This window comes from Arachis ipaensis, chromosome B01 (assembly GCF_000816755.2).
Source record: "Arachis ipaensis cultivar K30076 chromosome B01, Araip1.1, whole genome shotgun sequence".
Taxonomy (NCBI): domain Eukaryota; kingdom Viridiplantae; phylum Streptophyta; class Magnoliopsida; order Fabales; family Fabaceae; genus Arachis; species Arachis ipaensis.
In genome coordinates this window covers 132,651,409-132,673,126 of record NC_029785.2, presented here as the reverse complement: position 1 = coordinate 132,673,126, position 21,718 = coordinate 132,651,409, and the positions used below count along the sequence as shown (strand labels likewise).

General features: G+C 34.2%; 1 protein-coding gene and 1 long non-coding RNA gene across 7 annotated transcripts; both read right to left on the bottom strand.

Annotated features, from left to right (window-relative positions):
- Window positions 5,041–15,614, bottom strand: LOC110263776. The gene is made up of 3 exons (XR_002349586.1): window positions 15,605–15,614; window positions 15,404–15,501; window positions 5,041–5,051 (listed from the first exon to the last, which is right to left on the bottom strand). It is a non-coding gene; the product is annotated as an uncharacterized LOC110263776 (long non-coding RNA).
- LOC107639766 lies at window positions 8,572–12,985 on the bottom strand. Of its 6 annotated transcripts, none has more exons than XM_021105539.1 (7): window positions 12,509–12,985; window positions 11,702–11,814; window positions 10,893–10,925; window positions 9,885–10,466; window positions 9,487–9,802; window positions 9,209–9,375; window positions 8,572–8,868 (listed from the first exon to the last, which is right to left on the bottom strand). In XM_021105539.1, exons 3-6 carry the CDS (start codon window positions 10,895–10,897, stop codon window positions 9,247–9,249), a joined length of 1,032 nt encoding a protein of 343 aa, XP_020961198.1. In that variant the 5' UTR covers window positions 10,898–10,925; window positions 11,702–11,814; window positions 12,509–12,985; the 3' UTR covers window positions 8,572–8,868; window positions 9,209–9,246. The 6 variants fall into 6 exon arrangements, with proteins under 6 accessions (XP_020961198.1, XP_020961195.1, XP_020961199.1 ...); XM_021105536.1 differs by having other exon boundaries at window positions 8,572–8,850; window positions 12,509–12,983; XM_021105540.1 differs by having other exon boundaries at window positions 8,572–8,850; window positions 11,702–11,809; window positions 12,509–12,983.

Below are 21,718 nucleotides of genomic sequence, written 5' to 3'. Positions count from 1 at the left end.
TTAACTAACCTGGAATTGCCAACCGAAAATCCACCATCAAGAGCTACTTTGAGACAAAGCATTTAGTGACCCAAAGAGGTGCTGGGCACCAAGGTCCAAAGCATAAAACAAGCTAAATGCCTGTGATGTGTGTGTGCTAAGGAGAGGCTTGAGCAAGTAAGTCCTTAGGGGTGTTTCAACACCTAGCATCTTGCACCAACTGGGGCGGGAATGCTGGCTGAAAGCTTACTTTAAAGAGCTGTCTTAACACATAGCATTTAGCCTCAACAAGCAATAAATCTCTGTCATAAAAGAGGGCAAGAAAAAAACCACGAACCAATCAATAACAAGTCTCATTTTTTGTGTAATTCAAGTAAGGATCCAAAGGAGTGTCTATACTTTAGCCACAAATAAAAATCACTAGAATACCATGCATGAAAACCCCATTAACCAAAATTAAATAAAGGCTTATACCTCTCTCTGTATTCATTCATTCTCCTTATATTTTACTGCTTGCTTGGGGACAAGCAAGATTTAAGTTTGGTGTTGTGATGATAAGTCATCTTAGACTAGTTTCACAAGCCTTTTTCATCTATTTTACTTGGTTTTCATGCATTTCTTAGGCAAAAAGTAAGTGTTTGGATGAGAAATTCATGCTTGTCTTGATTCAATCAAACATTGTTAATTTTATGCATTTTCATGAGATTTTTTTCAAGATTTAGTTAATGATATGAATGATGCAAAATCTGGTGATTACGGAAATAATTTGATGCATTTTTTTTTGGTTGATGATAGGTAAAAAGAAGCAAAGGAAGGGCAGAGAAGAAGCAGAGCAAGCAACATTGGTGGCCAAAGTTGGCTCACCAACGTTGCCTCAAACGTTGCTCTTGACAGCCTGACTGTGCCTTCTTCAAAGAAGAATAACTTGAGATACAAAGCTCCAAATGAGGTGATTTCAAAGGCATTAAAAAGTAGGAATCTAGAGCTTTCCAAGAATATATAACACTGCATGGTGGACACTAAATTTTAGGGAGATAAGTTGCTCCAAAAGTGCAAAAATGAACATAGTTTCAACCTGTAATGAGGCCAGCTGACCTCTTCACCTTCCATGGAATATAAATCGAGCTATGGAGCTCCAAATGATGCGCTTCCAACCGTATTGGAAAGTAGACATTCAGAGCTTTCCAACAATATATAATAGTATGGGAAGTACAATAAGTTTGAGATTCCGAATCTGGCGTTGTTACCAACGTTGGTGTGCCAACGTTGCCTCAAATGTTGCACACCAACGCCAGCGACCCTGTCCACTTCAAAGGAGCATAACTTGAGTTGCAGATGTCCAATTGAGATGGTTTTACTTGGGTTAGAAAGCTGACATTAAGAGCTTTCCAACCATATATAATAATCTATAATGGGCATGAAATTGGCAATGTTGATATGAGGACAAAGTGACGTTCCAAGGCTTGCTGGCAACACTATATGTAAAATTTGGGTGCCAATGTTGTAGGGAACGTAGGTGAACTAACGTTACCTCCAACGCTTGCGATAATGTTCATTTTTGGAGCTAAAAGATTTTGGGTGACGCGTATGCGTCGATGGCGCGTACGCGTAAAAGTGGAAAGATTTTAAATCCACGCGTAAGCATGAGCTACGGGCACCCGTGAAATGGCGAAATTGACCATTCACGCGTACGCGTGGGTCACGCGTACACGTGAACAAGCCAACGTTAGAGGGAACGTTGGTGATCAAACGCTACCTCCAACGTCCGCGACGAGCATCCCAGATTTGGATTTGGAAATTCGCATCGACGCGTACGCGTGGATGCAGATTTTGGCCAGACACGCAAACGGGTGAGCGACGCACACTCGCAAAAAGCTGAATCAACGCGTACGCGTGGGCGACGCGCATGCGTCGATGGAAAAATGTAGGTACACCTTGAGTCAAATGTTGGCGGCAACTCTCACTCCTTTGAAAATCCTTTTTCAAGCCAAACGTTTGACTCAACATTTTTTTGCAAAAGTTAAGGCCAATGTTGACATCAGCATCCATAAAATTTAGCACCCATGCAGATCAAAAGCGTGAATTGTCAGTTGCCCCTCTTCAACATCACTGAGACTCATTCTTGCTTGCTTCAACAAGGCCAAGGCCCACATCCAAGTACAATACAGACCCAATTGAAGAAGAGAAGGAGAGTATAAATAGGAGGCTCTCTGGTAGAATTAAGGGGGCTTGGGTAGTAAGAGTAGGAGTAGGATAGAGGGCTCTGGTAGAGAGCTTAGCTTAGAATTTCTTTTTCTTTTCTGCACTTTTAAATTTCAGTTGTACTTGAATTCAGTTTGGTTTATGCAATTTCCATTTTTTTACACTTCTCTTTTGAAATTTTACATTTGAGTTTGCTTGAGCTGAGTTTAATTTCTATGCAATTTAAATTCCCTGCATCTTTGCCTCTCTACCAATTTACTTTCTGCCAATTTAGTTTCTCTGCACTTGTTCTTTGAGCTATGATCCACTGAACCCCAATTCATTAGGGGGAGGAGCTCTATTTTAATTCACATGATTAAGTGAACATCTTCTTCTCAATTCATCTAGATAGCTAAAAAATAACTTCTGTTTTGATTGATATTCATTCACTCCGGAATAGGGTTTAAATCTGTGAATTTCCATGTGAGCCTCGGAAGGGGAATCAAGGAAATTAGAACTGAAGCTCTGTTTCTCACAATTCTCTTGATCAACACCATTCGGGAGGAATTGAGATCTAGAGAGTCTATGTGGCTTATGGATGAGAGAAAATGCTTAACCTCTTCTCATGACAATTAGATCAAGGAATTGGCAAGATTGATTGTGATTAGAGAGATTGGATTGGCAAGGAATTCGGATCCAATCAATTTCAATTCGCCGTAGATCTATTCATATGATTGAGAAAGAAGTTGAGATTTATTTGATTCATGATGGATTATGATACCTCCAATCCCTGATGAATTTTTCTTTCTATTAATTGTCCTTGAGATCACTTTGAGTACTTTGGTTTACTGCCTCTTTAATTTCCCTGCACCCAAAGCCCTTTACATTTCCTGCAATTTATTTTTCATGCAATTTAAGTTTTTTGCCATTTAAGTTTCTACCAATTTACTTTCAACAATTTACCATTCTCTGCAATTTACATTCTGTTAATCAATTTTCACCAAACTCTTCTCAATATTTCGCTTAACTAGACTAATCACTTCACTAAAATTCCTTGATCCATCAATCCCTATGGGATCGACCTCACTCTAAGTGAGTTATTACTACTTGATGCGATCCGGTGCACTTGCTGGTTAGTTTGGGCGGAACTTCTAATTTTCCCTCATCATAGTGCTAAAAATCCACTTCTGGAGCCCACTTGGGGAGTGTTTAGGATGAGCTTGGGGTGAGCCTATTCCTTTGATATCCGCTTTGTTTGATCAACTTGATAGAGCTAAGTGATTCTCAAAGCTGGATTTAAGGTCAGGATATCACCAAGTGGGGATTGCCAATGATGATGAGCCTAAGACCACGTGTGTCACGAGGTATGGATCGTATGAATGATTGGTGATACCATTTGGCTTAACCAATTCTTCTGTAACCTTTTGTACCTTGATGAATGATATCTTTCGTCGTTATCTTGATCGGTTTGTAGTGGTCTACTTGGATGACATTGTTGTCTATAGCAATACCTTGGAAGAACATGTAGAATACTTATGAACCGTGTTTAAGATCTTGCGAGAGAATAACCTATATGTGAAGAAGGAAAAGTATTTCTTTGCAAGGGACAAAGTCCACTTCTTGGGACACATCAATAAATATGGAACTCTCTGCATGGATCAAGGAAAGGTGAAGGCTATCAAAGAATGGGAGCCGCCAAACAAGGTATCTAAATTAAGGTCATGCCTTGGGTTGGCTAATTACTATCGGAGGTTTATCAATGGATACTCTGCCAAGGCTGCATCATTAACTGATCTCCTCAAGAAGAATAACTCTTAAGAATGGTCAAAGGAATGTCAAAAAGCCTTTGATGAGTTGAAGGTTGCTACCACAGAAGGACCAGTACTAGCACTACCCGACTACTCGAAGGTGTTTGAAATCCACACTGATGCTTCTGATTATGCTATTGGAGGGATTCTGATGCAAGAAAGACATCATATTGCCTTTGAGAGTCGCAAGTTGAATGATACAGAGAGGTGATACACTGTCCAAGAGAAGGAGATGACCGCGGTGGTGCATTGTCTAAGAACTTGGCATCATTACTTGCTTGGTTCACACTTCATCGTCAAGACAGACAATGTGGCTACAAGCTACTTCCAAACTCAAGAGAAGTTAAGCCTCAAACAAGCTAGGTGGAAAGATTTTTTAGCTGAGTCTGATTTCAAATTTGAATACAAGCCTGGAAAGACTAATGTGGTAGCAGATGCGCTGAGCCACAAGGCTGAGTTGGCAGCCATTTTCATGGTCGAAGGAGATATTTGGCATACCATCAAGGAAGGGTTGCATCAAGATCCATCAGCCAAGAAATTGGTGGAATTAGCTAGAGAAGATAAGATCAAACTATTTTGGCTAGAAGACGACCTTCTCTACACCAAAGAGAGAAGACTATATGTCCCTAAGTGGGAAAATCTAAGGAGAATGCTACTGAAGGAACGCCACGACATAAATGGGCTAGTCATCAAGGCCAATGAAGGACTTTGGCACTTATTGAATCTTTCTATTATTGGCCTCAAATGAGAGATAAAGTGGAGAGCTATGTGAATACTTGTCTTGTGTGCCAACAAGATAAGATTGAAAACAAGACACCAAGTGGGTTGTTGGAACCTCTACCTCCATCAGAGCGACCGTGGAAAAGTGTCTCTCTAGATTTCATCTCTGCCTTACCGAAGTCCGAGGGGTTTGGATATATTCTCGTGGTAGTGGATCGATTTTCAAAGTATGCTACCTTTATACCTGCCACTACTTACTACACTGCAGAGGAAGCAGCACGACTATTCTTCAAGAATGTGGTGAAGTACTAGGGATTGCCTAAGAGCATTATTACTGATCGAGATCCACGCTTCACAAGACGACTATGGACAGAGTTGTTCAAACTCCTTGGGTCGGAGCTTCATTTCTCAACAAGCTTCCATCCTCAAACCGATGGGCAGACTGAGAGAGTGAATACCATACTCGAATGTTACTTGAATCATTTTGTAAGCACTAATCAGAAGGACTGGACAAATCTTCTGGACATTGCTCAATTCTCATACAATCTACAAAGGAGCGAGTCCAGAGGGAAAAGTTCGTTTGAGATTGTGACTGACAACAGTCGCTTACACCACACTCTCTTTCTTCCTCTTACTTTGGGAAGATCCCTAGAGCTTATCATATGATTAAGTCATGGGTAGAACAAGCAGATGTCACTCGTTCTCACCTCGACAAAGCTGCAAAGAGGATGAAGAAATGGGTAGATAAGAAGAGGAGGCATGCAAGCTATCACGTGGGAGACAAGGTAATGATTAAACTTCTTCCACAACAATTCAAATCCTTTCGCAAGGTTCATAAGGGCTTAATCCGCAAATACGAATGGTCATTTGAGATCATTGCACGTGTTGGGAAGGTTGCGTACAAAGTACAACTCCCTCCCTCTATGAGGATCCACCCAATCTTCCATATGAGTATGCTTAAACCATATCATGAAGATAAAGATGAACCGACTAAAGGTGACTCGAGTCGTGCTCCACCTGTGGTGATTAGATCCTTTGATAAAGAAATCGAAGAAATCCTAACTAATCACGTCGTTTGATGAAGAGGAGTACCACCAAGTATCCAATACTTGATCAAGAGGAAAGGACTCCTGATAACTGAAGCTAGCTGGGAATCTCTGCAGATCTGTGGCAATTCCAAAAATACCTAGAGCGCTATCATGAACAGAATGCGACAAGGACGTCTACGCATTAGGTGGGGGAGAATATCATGGTAAATTTTAGAAGGTTAGATTTAATGGTGTTTGTATAGTTTTCTAGAGTGTTTGAGAATGCTCTAGATGGTTTCAGAATGTTCTAGAATATCCTAGAAGGTCCCGAAATATCCTAGAAGGTTCTAGAAGACTCTGGAAGATCATAGAGTAATCTAGAAGAGTGTGGATGTATATAGAAGTATGAAGAATAGTATGGAATAATCTAAAAGTATTTATAAAGTTGTGGTAGGATAGATATTTGTAATGAAGGTTCTGGATGATTAATCTAGACCGTTGATTAGATTTAATCATAACCATCCATTAAGGAGGTGGATGGCTATAAATAGAAGGTGAGAGTTAGAGTTTGGGTGTGGGAGTCATTTGTAACAAACACTTGAGTAATAAAGTGTTCTTTCCACCAAAGCTTCTAAGTCCGAGTGCCACCACGGTAGCGTTGGAGTTCGTCCAAGGCCGTGACAACACTCATAGCCTTTTTCTCCGAGCTCCAATTAGCAGCGTTTCTGTTGGATCCGACAAAGACAGCAACGCCAGGCTCTTCTGCTTCCTCTCCTTTGCCAGAGCTGCTCACCATCTCCTCCCAGTTGTGCATGGTTCGATTCTGTTGCAGCTGCGAAAGACGAAGTCCATCGTATACTGCACTTTGCTTGCCTGAAGCTTTCCTCTGCTCTGCTTTGCGCTGCTCCGTTGCACCATCTCAAGCGCAGAAGTCCATCGCCGCACCAAGATACTACATTTTTTGTTGGATCATTCCATTTTTGATCTATGGATTACTCTATCAAATGAAGCATGCTGAATTTTTCTTTCTTTTTGAGTTTAATTTTCCTTAGACATTGCCTTCATCACACTTTTGTTCTTTTTTGTTGTATAATTTAATTTTAATTTTTGTTAATTTTGGAGGAACAGATAGAAAGTGTAGAATACTATTATAATTTTCTTTTGGTTATGCTATTTTTCTTTCTCGTGAATAGCCAACATCATAACTTTCTACCAGTTGAATCTACAAAGCCAAGTAAAGAAATTAGAATAAATAATTTGTTGTTTGTTGGAACTTTGAGAACATTTGGTAGGTCTATTAGTTTGTTTAATCTTTTTGGTTCTGAATAAGATTTTGTTTAAATTGCCTACTTGGTTCTGGTTAATGGCTTATTTTAAGCTTTATAGTTGCTATTTCAGATGATTAATTTATTCACTTACTTTGGCTAACATTGGATATAAAAGTTATTATAAAATTATGTGTATTGTCTTTGTTATATGTTCAACATGATACAGTAAAACTGTAAAAGTCATTGGCCGACTATAGTATATACGTACGATGTTAAGTTTCCTAAAAAGGAGAGTTACATATTCATCATTGAACTATATATCAAGTTATCAACAATATAGACAAGAAGTATTAAAGAATTACTCAATAAAATGAAATTGATGTTAATATTGAGTTCTTTGTTGCTAATTCGAACTTCGCCTGTGATTTAGCTCACAATTTAAATTGGTTAAAATCAACGTATAATTGTGTGCTAATTTAAAAATGTATATGTTATTTGAATTAAGATATTGTGGCTTGGGAGTGCCAATATATGCTTTAATTCGGTTATTGAAGCTCTTAAGGTTTCTAACAATTGTTCTAATGGAATCTTATTCTATTTACAGTATGTGAGCATGCATACTCATTGTCCCAAAATTTGGAACCTATCACTGAGGGACTAGGTGTTTATGTTTTACAATTTAAGACCGGTTTGATATGTCATTAAGGTATATAGTTATTATCTAATTTTCTATTTGGAATGCAAATTTTACTTGATGTACTTGTGTTGCGCATCGTAGTGTGTATGTACATGGTTTCTCAAAGCCTGTCTCCGAAAAGTTCTTGTCAATTTGGTATCCTTTTGTATTTCAGGACTGGATGCATCTTTGATTTCAGTTTATTGCATAAACTTTCCTGTTGTCAACTATTTCCTATGACAATTGCTGCTGCTTAATGAAATACTATCATGATCATTTTACTCACACTTCTTTCTTCACAATTTTTTCTTCAATTTGAATTCATTTTAAAAATTGGGAGATTTACAGCTAAAACTTCCAGAGGAATCAAGAGACAATATCCTATTGTCAGCCGTTAGAAACCTAAGAGAGCCAAAAGTTGAAAGGATTCCCTATCATTAAGGTTATGAAAGAAATGGAAGTCCCAAGAGAAAGACAAACCCAGGATTGAATCTGCAATGATAAAGACAAGGAAAGACTAGGTTTAAAGAGGTATCTCCTATCTGCCCAAAACCCACAAAAATTATGATAATACTACAAAATAGAATAGCTAGACAATTCCCAACTAGACACAACTCTAACATAAAAATGATAAGAAAGGGAGACAGTATGATACCACCATAAATTATCATCGAATTATAGCTAGACTAACATACATCATTCCCTTTTTAGCTCCACCGATATAGGAGGGGTGGACAGATCATTCTAAAATAGTTGCCAAATAATATGCCGGCATTTCTTAAAAAAAATTAACCACTCTAGTGCATGTGCTGTTGGTATTATCTGCTCCACCAAGAGCGCACACATGAAACATCTTTGTTTGTATGGATGAACTTAGTAAAACGGGTTTTGAACCCAATCAGATGTTGAGATCAGTTTCATAAGTAATATATATTAAGCTTTGAAAATTGAGCCTTTGCAAAATCTAGAGAGCTTAGTAAATAGCTGTTTACAGAGTTACTTTCATACACAGTAAATTTTCATATAAACACTAAGTTTGCTAACAAAGCCCTAAACTCACATGGGACATCCTCCTGCATACTTATAGTTGAGAGATAAGTACCAAGCATTTTATCCAAAAAAAAAGTCCTCCTTTGTAAGAATGAACCAACCTCCCAAAGGGGTATCTTCTGCTCCAACGGCCTCTTTTGCTGCATTAGATTTATAAGCTTAAGATTGAAAAAAAAAACAAAAGAAACTCACCACAAGCAATAAATAATTCAAATGTGGAAGGAAGATTAATGATGTTATAATTAAGATGTCCGCAACTAGGACAACCCAACAGTGGATTTTTCAGTTTTTGTCTCCAACAAAAATTACTCTGTTACTACTGCTGATGTTAATTTGTGAGACAAGACAATACATAAACCATCGCATTATTTCAATATCAAATGGTAAACATGAATTAAGATGCCAATATCTAGGAGAACAATTGTTTAGGCTTAAAGAACATCATCATACCAATATTTCAAAAAAAAAAACACCATCATACCAAGTTCGAGATAATACCTGAATTAGTGCACGCAGAGGCAATCAAGATTCAGCCATTAAGGCATATCAAAAATATAAATTGTCGCCGCCACAAACACACGATGTACTGCACATAAAAAAGCAGGATAGGAATCCTCAATCCTTCTCACCAAAGTTTCAGCTTGTTGACACATCCCACCATTAGTCTGTTAGAAAAAAAATATAATAATATTTAGATAATATTTATTTGTGTGAAAATATCAAAATACTATAGCTAAATTAAATTCAAAAGTATAAACATAAAAGAAATAATTTACCACAATGTATAGGTGAGCTACACAGTTTCTTGCAAATCGAAGAAACTCATTAGAACCATAACCATAATTTGTATTTGGATCATTCAAAATGTGTATCATTGCCGGATAGTTCACTCTGTTCACTCCAACTTTCCAGTTTTTCATATATATCTGATGGTTCTGAAGTTCCATTTTAATTGCGTCTCCCAGACGGATGGCATGCTTAGATTTTCTTAAATAGTCATTTAAATATTGGTTGGCCAAAAGAAAATAATAACATCTGTGTTGAAAATCTAAGAAAAACGGATGACAAAACACCTGCTTCCATGATCCACACCTGAAATAATAGTAATAAATCATAAAATATATACGAAATTTAAATAAAAACCATATACTAATTAAAGAATAGATTCACTCACCATGGTAAAAAATCTAAGAACATATCGAGTTCTTTTGAAGATGCACCGAGATTCAGCGAAGAAAATAAAATGTTACGTAGATCCCACATCTCGTCCCTAACAACGGCATCTTTGCTCATGAAATTAGGAAAAGGATTTCCCTCGACTCCGGTAACGAGTCCTCCTCTGTCCCCATTTATTACAAAATTATACGGGCTTATTTTCCCATGACGCATGTTCTTTTCTTCGTATAAACTTGACAGAGCTAGTAAAAATTGTTTGAGATAAACCCTGAATTCGTCCCAATTGCGAGCCCAAGCATTTGCTAAATCAATGTCATAATTCTCATAAATAAAAACCCATCTCTTTCCATTATTCTCGGGAAAACAAAAAAGTCCTTGTAAAAAAAGTTTCGATGAGAGTGCCAAGGAAGTCTGAAAACAACGTTTCTGCCTCTCAACTTCTTCTCTATCATCACTTGAAACTTCCAGAATTTTGACACTTTTTCCGCTACTGTGCAATACTGCATTTGAGATGATAACTCTGCCATTTTCTACTCTTTTGACTTCAAACTTGTTCATATACAAATTATTGTTCTCCATACTAATCCCAGTCAAAACAAATTAAGCGTTAAGATCAATTTCGAAAACATTATCGACAAAAAATATAATTTACCCAAAAAAAATAAGGACAACAGAACAACATAACATAATCAACAAGAACATGATCAAGAATCCTAAACCAGGAGGAGAATCACAGTAATAACCTAACAATTATAATTCTCCATTGATACTAATCCCAGTTGAAACAAATTAAACGTTAAGACTTGAATAGAAAATCAGCATATTAACGTTAAGACTTGAATAGAAAATCCCATTGATACATACATACATACATACTTAATCCATCATCTAGAACCATCTAATTAAAATAAATTTTAAGAGTAAACACTCAACATGATAAAGAATAAAGACATCTACAAAATTTTCTGATTTGATTAATAAAGACATCTATTCAATTCAGAATTACCTCATCAATAATCAATAATAGCAGCAGTGAACCCTAAGTAACAAGAAAGCCACAAATTTGAATCAAATGGAAAGCAACAAGAAATGGTGTTGGAAAGTCCAAGTAAAAGCAGAGGCTCAACAAAATCAGACAGCAGAATAGAAATAGAAGTGAAACTTATTCAAAGAAGGAAGAAGAAAAAACCAAAATAGTGCTGAGCAAGAGCAACAATGAATCAACAAACAAGAATACCAACAATAAAGTAAACAATACCAACAAACAGCAACAATGAATCAATGATTATTGAACAAAAATTAGTGAAATTACATAGTAACTCAACAGTATTATTAACAAAATTTCAAAACAAGCAAAATAAGTGCAGAAAACCAAAACTCAATTCAGAATAACATAATCAGAATCACAGAATCAGAGAATCATACTACAAGAAAAAGCCGTATTTGTAACAAAAAAAAAATTGTTACAAAACGTCGAAATTTTGAAACAAAAGTTTTTTGTAACAAAAAAAGGGGCCGTTGCAGTAAATCCCGTTACAAAAAGTTTTGTAACGAAAAATGGAACTGTTACAATTCAATATGATATTTTGTAACAATTTTTTCTGATACAAAAAACCAGAAGCCGTTACTAAAGTGGTAACAATTTTTTATCTTCAATATCAGCAGAAGCCAGAAGCTGTTACTAAAGTGGTAACCAGAAGCCAGATATAACACTAGTATTTTCAACTACAATATCAGCAGAATCAAGGTTCAATATTTCAGCTAAGATTATCAACTAACAACATATTTAACAACACTCAAATAAACTGAAGTTACCTTTAGCAGAGAAGTAATTGGACCAGACCAGACCAGCAGGATAAGAAGGACAGCCGAATCAGACCAGCAGCGGCAAAGGACAATGCCGGATGAGCAGAGCAGCATAAACTATCCTAAATCAATGCAATGTAAAATACACAAAATTAATAACAAAATTTAATCAATATTTCTATGTTACTAAGGATCACCTAGTTACCTACTTTACTCAATTCACAAACACAAAAATATAAAAAAAAAAAATAAAAAAAAAAAACTGAATCAAAATCACTGAAAAAGAAAGCAAAAACTAGAATCAAAATAATAGAACACAAAAACAAAAATTAGAATCAAATATCAACTCTCCTAATAAGCTAAAATAAGATTATCTACCAGATATAACACTGATATTTTCAACCACATCATCAGCAGAATCAAGGTTCAATATTTTAGCTAAGATAATCAACTAACAACATAGTTAATAAGGATAATGTAGTTACCTACTTTACTCAATTCACAAACACAAAAATAAAAAAATAAATAAATAAATAAAAAAAAACAGAATAGAAATCACTAAGAAAGAAAGCAAAAGCTAATAACACTAACATTTTCACCCAGATATAAAACTAATATTTTCAGTCACAACATAAGCAGAATCAAAAGGAAATTAAAGAGTGCTACACAACACCAGAAGAAGACCCTGTTATTAAATCTTCATCATTTGATTATCAAGCTAGTATACAAGCCTCAAGAAAGGAAAAAGAACAAAAAGACAGCAAATATGAAGTCTACAAAATTAATATAGAATAACTTTATATAAAAAAAACTCACCTCTACACTGCAGAATGTCAGAAGCAGAACCAAAGTCAGCCGTCAGCGACGGGTTGGGGCCGTTCCACCGTCGAAGAGGCAGGCCACCGGCGAGGAGAGGTGACCGCACGAGCAGAGCTTCGGCACGAACAGAGCAGAGCCAGCAGAGGAGTGAACCAACAAGGGGACGACAGAGACGGAGGTGAGCAGTGGCGCAGACGAAGCAGATGCGAGGAGCGACTGGAGGCGCTTGCGACGGAACGAACGAGGACCACGACGCCGCCGCACACGACTCGACGCGGGAGGAGACGGTGCTTGCAGAGGCCACGACGACGAGGCAGACGTTTCCCAGGGGCTACGCCGGTGATTCTTCTTCCGGCTGAAGCTGCATTTTCCCTCGCAGATAGAGTAGACGGCGCGATGAGGGTTGAGAGTGACTGAGTGAGGCTGAGTGAGGGGTAGGAACTTAGGGTTTTTTTACAACTTTACATTTACTTTCAGTCTTTCACCTATTGGTTTTTACAGATTTGCCTTTAGTTTTTAAATTTTTTTTTTTTTGAGATATATTTAATTATTGTTATTTATATTTATAAATTAATAAAAAAATTTTAATTTCACAAATTAGTTTTTAAAAAAAATTATTATAAAATATACTTATATTTTGTGACACAAAAATAACTTGTTACAAACAATGTTAATTAGAGGAGTGCTACACATACAAGTCATTTGGTTTACAAGTCATAGAAGTTGGGAGAAACTTAACAAAAAAGCACCCTGACCCATATACGATTTTCATGTGTTCCTCCTTCTCCTCCTCCTCTTCCTTCTTCTTCTCCTTCTTCTTCTCCTACTCTTCTTCTTCTTCCTCCGTGAAAACGAGTTTCTTGCCAAATTTGATCTCCTTCATGCGTTCTCTCTTTGCCTTTTCATTCGTTGTTTTATCTGCGTTTATCACTGGTATTCTTGCTTCGTTTTTTTTCGATTTTCATGGTTTCTGAAATCAAGCTTTGAAATAGTTTTGAAGATAATGGAACTTCAGAAATACACCCAGATAATTACAGAAATACACCCAAAGGATTACAGAAATATACCCAAACGGTTACGAAAATACACCCAAAGAATTTAAGAAATACACCCAAAATTCGTTGAAGTACACCTTATGCATAATTCAGAACTCTTTCTCTTTCTCCTCCTCATCTTCTGCTGCTTCTTCTTCTTCAAAAACGATTTCAGAGCTTGATGTCAAAAAATAATGGAAATCGAGAATAACGAAAAAAGAAAACAGAGAGAAAAGCACGTAAATGAAGAAGGAGAAAGAGAAGGCAAGAAACGAAATAAAAGAAGAAGAAGAAGAAGAAGAGGAAGAGGAAGAAAAACGTGCAGCAAGAAGAAGAAGAAGGTACAGAAGATGAAGAGGAAGAAGATGAAAAACGTGCAGTCAAGAAGAACGAGGAGAAACACGACGATGAAGATGAAACACTTCAAAAACGAAGAAGAAGAAGAAAAGGAGGAGGCACGGAAAAAGAAGAAGAAGGAGAAGAAAAAGAAGAAGAAATAAATAACTTGTATGACTTGTATGGAAAAATACTTGTATGTGGAGAATTTTTCTAAATGTTGTGACAAATTAATTTTTTGTTACAAAATAATTTGAGTTTTTTAAACAAAAAGATATTTTGTTACAAAATATTTCGAATTTTTGCAACTACTTTACTTTTTGTTACAAAATATTATAATATTTTGTAATATTTTGTAACAATACACCAGCACATTACAAAAAATAACATAATTTGTAACAAAAAAATAGATTGTTACAAAAAATTTGAATGTTTTGTAACAACTTATAATGTTGTTACAAAACATAGTTTTTTTTGTAACAATCACCAATTTTTATTACAAAAAAATCTTTTTTGTAACAATTTTAAATTTGATACAAAATTTTTGTTACAAATGTTCCATTTTCTTGTATTAGAATTTGAACTAAGCAAAACAAGCAAATTTGAACCCAGCAACTCAGAAACACAGAATCAAAGTTATTAACAAGAAACTAACAAAACCCTAAACAAATCCAGCAACTCAGAATCACAAAAATTATAATTAACAAAATCAAACCCTAACTATTTCATAATTATAAACTCAATATGTCTAATTAGCTTTAGATACATAGAAGGAGAGAAAATCAAACCTGAAGTCAAGTGGATGGGAAGGAGGAAGAGCACTAGAAGAGGGCCAACCGGTGGCTACTGTGTTGTGGGAGACTGGCAGGTGCTGGGTTGAATTGATAATCGTGGCTAGAACCCAGAAACGCTGCTGGTTCGTGGCGTCTCACTGGCGTGGTGCTCTGCCCTGTTGAGTCAATGGGTGGTGGCGTGTTGCTGGCCTGCTGGGTCAGAGGGTGGCGTGCTGGCCTGAAGAGGAAGGCTTCGCAGTGGTGGGACATAGGAGGATCTCTGCTCTGTCCGCGAAGAGGAAGGCTTCGGCGTTGGGATTCGGAGGAAGGCTTCGCGGTGGTGGGACTTGGGAGGAACATGGGTGTCGTAGCCTCGCAGGTGTGGAGACTCAAGAACGTGGGCCGCGCAGAGGGAGAGATTTGGAGAAGAGAGAGCTACTAAGCTAGGTTTGGATTGGGGATTTGGGGGTTAGGGCACTAGACGCACACTCGCGCAGCACACTCGCGCAGCACTGCAGCAGCACTCGTTTCATTCGTTTGGGGGGTCGGGGGATGGGGTTAGTAATTTTAGGGTTTTTGCCAAACTGGTTCGGTTAGGTTAGGGTTTTTATGGTCAAAACCGAAAATCGAACCAAACCGTAAAAAACAACAAAACAAATTTTTTTCTGTTTGTTCGGTTTTCGATTATTTCGGTTCGATCTGTCGGTTTAGTTCAGTCCAAATCGGTTTTGAACACCCTTATCAACAACCCAATCTCAATCTCAATCCAGCAAATTATTAAGAACAAAACCTGAATAGAAAATTCAGCAACCCAATAACAAGAAACAAGAACAATCTAAGTCTCAATCTTAATCTAAGTCTCAATCTCTATCTAGAAAATTGAAACACAACCCAATAATTAGCAAATTGACACAACAACCCGACAATTTAGCAAATTAAAACAAAGTAACCCAACAATTTAGCAAAATAACAACGGAACAAGATCAAGAATAGACAGTAAAAAACATAAGGACAACAGAACAACAACATAACAGAGTTACAAAAACATGATCAAGAATCCTAAACCCCAGTAATAACAACAATAATTGAAGAAGAATAATCACAGTAATAACAATTTAACCATCGTAAATGAATTAAAACAATAATCATAGTAAAAAGTACCTTCCATGGCACGCGAGACGAGCACAGACGAGCGCAATGGGGTCGGCGGCTTCGACCAAATGTGACGAAGGCGGTGACGCGGTAGTGGCGCAGCGATGGCTAGACGGAGCAGAACGACAGAAGAGAAGATTTTACTTTGCTGAGGAAGTGAGGGTTGAAGGAGATGCTGAGAAGGTGCGATTGTCGAATGAGGAAGAAGAGCGGGCGACTAAACGACGACTGCGGTGCTTGAGCCCGACGGATGGCGACAGTCCTTGCGGCGGTGTTGGAGAAGCTTAGGTTTCAGGGTTTCTTTCTTTGATTTCTTTCGGGGGATCAGGGTTCCTTTTTTGAATTTGAGTGAACAAAAGGGGAAAGAAGTCACGCGACGCGATTCTTTTTCTGTTTCTAGGAAAACCGGCCGAGTTTTGGTTCCGTCCAACCAGCCGGTTCTACAGGTCACGCATGATTTTGAGAATTGCGATTTTTCCATTTGAGTCAAACTACAAATACGTTCGGTTTGTGGTTGGACCGATCCGACCGGCCAGTCTGGCCCGATTTCTAGAACCATGATATTTTAAGCAACAAATTATTCAAGGTTCAATCAGTAACAAATTCATACCAGTGATGATTTTTAGCAACAAAATACGAATTCAGTGATATTTTCAATAACAAAATCAAAGTGTAGTCATGCATTACAGCAACAAAACTGAAAAAGGAATAACAGAAAAATTTGTTGGAACTCACCAAATTGGAAACCGGCTTTTGGTTGCGTGAAGGAAGTTAACGATAAGACTCGAAGCAAGGAGACGACAATGACGACCAGCCCCAGAACCTGCTGCTTCTGTCGCTAGTGACTATGAGTGAATGGAGGCGGTGCGATTGAGTGAGAGACAGTAACAAGAGAGAGAGCGACAACGACAATCAATCCTAGGACCTGCTGCTTTTGCCACCAGTGATGACAAGCACAGGAAAGGTGCACGTGCGCGATTGAATGCAAGACGGTGATGACTAACGACAACTTTTAGTGCAAGAGCTAGTGAGCCATAGTGAGAAATGAGAGAACTCGAGTTTTAGTGAGACAGTGATGAGAGGAAGTACACGCTTAAGGCATAAGGGTTTTGATGAAGAAAAACGACATTGATTTCGAAATTTAAAAAACAAACATTAAGCATGACCCGGTCCAAGTTATGTCACTGGTTTTGATAAAAACTAGACGGGTTAAATTGGTTTTTATCATATCCAATTTTTAGACGGTTAGGAAGGTGGCTCAACCCGGCCAAGTGACCGAGTGATTGAGTTTTTGGTAGAACTGATTGGGTTGAGTCGAGTTTGATAATTATATTTTATAGCATCAAAAGAGATTAACGGAGGGAGCTCCTCCAACGTCTACCTTATCGCACCAAAGTCGATCATTCATTAAAATGAGTGTAATGTACTTATATGAATAGTTTGATTTCGTTGTACATCTAATAATTCAAATAATAAAAATAGTTTGTCATTCTTTGTCCCTACAATTTGTCTTCAATTTATTTATTTATTACATTCACCAATCAATATAAAAAAAGAAATGTCCCTTATAAGTATATGTGCTTTTTAATTTTCATATTGACTCAAGAGTGGTGTTTTTCACCATTATTGGAACTCTGTGTGTAATTTCTGAATGTAGAAGAAGGGTTAGAAAAGAAATCGAAGATTTAAATTTGAGTTTTTTTTTTTTAATTTAATTTCTTTTAATTCACAAAACCTACTCACCAATTTGGGTTTTTAATTTTTTTTTAATACAAAACCAATTTACCAACTTGTACAAAATAAAAAAATTTCACCCAACACAAATTATAGCCTCCAATTTGTGATAGCTCAAAATTCGAATTCTTCAAACCCAATATTAGAGTCACCGTTTTCTTCTCACCCCAAAAATCGACCCTTTAATTTGCACTTTAAAAAAAAAAAATTCATATCTATAAAAATAAACACGCAATCCATCCATAACAATGGATTACACAATTCTTCAATCCATAACAAAAAAAATTAGCCATAAATATTAACTTTTTAATGTGTTCATAGTATACTATTATTAGGACAGTTATTTATGTTAATGAATACCGCAATTTACTTAGAATCACAGATTTCAAAACCAAAATTTTATATTAAACATTGAACCAATACAATTATCAATTTCTTCAAACTAAATTAAAAAGAAAAAAGAAAGAAAAAAAGAGAGTAATATTCTATACTATTTTATAATTAAGTTAATTCTAATAAAAGTATATTTGTTAACTATGCATTTTTTAAAATGTGCGTAGCTTGTTTGTGTCCGTTATATTATTTATCTTTAAAAAGCATTTATTCATAATTTAAAAAGTTTATCCTTTTTTTTACATAAAATGCATTTAAGCAAGAACTCTTAATTAAAAAGTCTTATTCAAATATTTAGTAAGATGCAAAATAAAATTTGTTCGTTTTATGTTTTTACGAGATCATTCATTTATCTTACATTTTTTTCTTTTGTAGTTTATCTTATGCATTTTTAATTATATACGAAAATATTTAGTGCTAAAATTGAGGATTAAAGATAGTCATAACTTGTCCCTTTTAACTTTTATTTATATTTATTAATTATCGTTTAAATAAATATATAATATTAAATATAATAAATATATAATTATAAATATTATATACATAAAATTATATTTTTTTATTTAGATATTATAAATATTAAATTAAATAAGATAATTTTGCTCAACTTAACACATACATACAATAATTTAATTTAGCTCACTATAATACTCAATGTTATACCATATTTTTACTTTTGACATAGAAATATAAGAGTATGGGTTTAATTTTGATGCACTGATAGTGTAAAATATTTTATACAGTCGTGTAATCACACCTGTTTTTTGGATAACCATTCATGCGATTAATGAAAATAATAGTTATTTTTCATGATGTGACATTACGTTATTAGATGCACGTGTAAAACTGTTTTATAATGATAGTGCATCAAAATTAAATTTATAAGAGTATATATACTAAGAATCCCACTAGGGAGCCAATGGAGTATCTCTACAATGTGTACAACTGTTTATTTGGCCCAATCTATTCTATCTATCTATTCTATTATATAAAAATCGGATGTCTGCACTTAATGATGGAGCTGACGTGGCATGCTCTGGAGAGTATTTTCTGATTTAATTATTTTAACTCATTCAATATAATTTATTACCATGACTTAATTATATCAGCTAATTGATTTGATTAGATATTTAAATATTTAATGTTATCTTTCATTTAGATCTTAATTAATTTAAAATACAAAAATACTAATATATTTACTGTCTCTTTAAATAATAATAACTTTAATTTATTTACTGTCTTTTTTTTCTTTTATATTTTGTTTAGCAAAAATAATATATGGATTAGGATGGAGTTAAAAAATATTCTATGTGATGCATGTTTGGCACTGATAAATTCATATGAAATAGAAGAGAAGAAAATAGAAAGCTAAAGAACACTGAGTTGAATGGTGTAAACAGATTCATTGAAGCCAAGTATTTGTGGGTTCTCATGTCTCATCTCATTTTTCAAAGTTCAAACACATTTTAAATGTATGAATTTTAATTATATTTATTTTTTTCCTCTTCAATAAATACTACAATCTCTTCCTATTTTTGCTATAGACTTGTCTTTTATTTAAAAAAACACACACACAAAATGTAAAAAGAAAAAGCAAAGAAATTAAAACTGTTATTATATTTTAAAAAATTAAATACTCTTTTAATTAAATATCTATGTAATTCTAGAACACTGAGTTGAATGGTGTAAACAGATTCATTGAAGCCAAGTATTTGTGGGTTCTCATGTCTCATCTCATTTTTCAAAGTTCAAACACATTTTAAATGTATGAATTTTAATTATATTTATTTTTTTCCTCTTCAATAAATACTACAATCTCTTCCTATTTTTGCTATAGACTTGTCTTTTATTTAAAAAAACACACACACAAAATGTAAAAAGAAAAAGCAAAGAAATTAAAACTGTTATTATATTTTAAAAAATTAAATGCTCTTTTAATTAAATATCTATATAATTATTATCTAGATATATAAATTGTATTTTAATATATTGAGTGGTAAATATAAAAAATATATATAATAGATAAGTTAAAATAACGAATAATGAGATATCTATCTATTCTATTTATTCTATTATATAAAAATCAAATTTTTGCACTTAATGATAAAGTTGACGTGGCATGTTTCTTAGAATGTTTCATGATTTATTTCTTTTAACTCATTAAATACAATTTATTAAGGTGGATTAATTATATCAACTAATTGAGATATTTAAGTATCACGCAATTTAATATTATGTATATCAATTAATTGAATATAATTGTTAGAGTATAATTAGGATCAATTAGATCAATTAGCATTATTTAACATATCTAAATATTTATTATAGGATATTACGTCTTTATTATTTCGATTCTCTTAGCACCTATAAATACCCTTCTATATTATATCATTTTACACAACTTGAATACACAAAAACCTTTTCTCTACTGCTCTCTCTTACCCTTTCTAATAATAATAAGTAAAGTTTAATTTAGTTAGAAGTTCATTATTTTATAGTCTTCTATAAAATAATATTTTTATCACTTTGGATATTTTAACTCTTTTTTCTTTTTTTTTTTCTCTTTACATGTAATTTTGTTGTGCATTAACTTTGTTTATTTAATGATGAAATATACTCATGTTAATTCTATCATATAATAGTTTGTTTTTCTCCTATGTATTTTGATTTGTATAGTTACTATTGATCTTACTGCTTTTGTTTTCTTGAATTGTTCTTTATTTTTTTATGACTTGATAATTAAAAAAAAAAAAAGAAGCAAAGAACAGAAAAAAAGATGGCCAAAGACGAAGGTTAGAAGCCTAAAGCAAAGCAGCAACATCATTCCTCAGCATTATTATTATTAATATGAACTTTATTATTTCTTTTCTAACATTCTTTAATACAAGCTTGTTTCTTTTTCTTAATTATTATTAATACTTTTATTCTTTTCTTCTCTAATTATAAATCTCCTTATAATAATTTTTTGATCGGATATTTTTTTGGTCTAATAAATTTTTTTTTTCTATTTTTTGTCAAAAATAATTTATATTAGAAAAAAAAGATAAAAGTAAATTTTAAGATTCAAATTTAAATAAGATGTGCAAAGAATAACTATTGAATTCATTTGGTCGATTTAAACACTTTGTATTATCGTCATTGAAAATTTCAAATACTATTATAAAATTCTAGATATTTTTATTTTATTGTTCTTAAATTATATATTATCCCGTGTATTTAAAGAGTTTCATCTTTTTGAAAATAAAGTGTGACATTATATACTTTTTAGATACAATAAATGAATAATAAGGTTAAAGTGAGTAACAAAATTGATTATAAATAAGATACAAATTTTTAGAATTTCTAACACAATTAACAAATTTTTAGTTTCAAAATAATTGTTTACTCTATTTTTTATCTTTTATTTGATTTTTTATAATTTTTTCTTGATTTTTTTAATTAATGTTGATTGTAATAACTCATCATAAATTTGTGTTTTGTAAAAAAATTTATCAATCATAAAATACAGAAGACTTAACCAAAAAATTAAAAAAATATTGATTAATCACAAAATAAAAAATTATAAATGGTGCTTTAATTATGTTGTAAAATATAAATTGGGACTATTTAAAATTAGTTTTTTTATCATTAATGTTAACTTCAATCATAATAAGGTAAAAAGTAAAAATTGTATATAATAATTTAATTTTATTATTTATACTACCAAAATTATTCTTTAATGTATTATATCCTATTTATTTTTATTCATTGATAATCTTTAGTTTTTTATTTTCAATAAAAATTTG

What these genes read in the sequence shown, in the direction of transcription:
- LOC107639766 (XM_021105539.1), bottom strand. An exon ending in TTCTTAGATTTTTTACCATG is followed by an intron (nt 9,803 to 9,884) that starts GTGAGTGAATCT and finishes CTATTATTTCAG; the next exon opens with GTGTGGATCATGGAAGCAGG. An exon ending in TAGCTCACCTATACATTGTG is followed by an intron (nt 9,376 to 9,486) that starts GTAAATTATTTC and finishes TTTTTCTAACAG; the next exon opens with ACTAATGGTGGGATGTGTCA.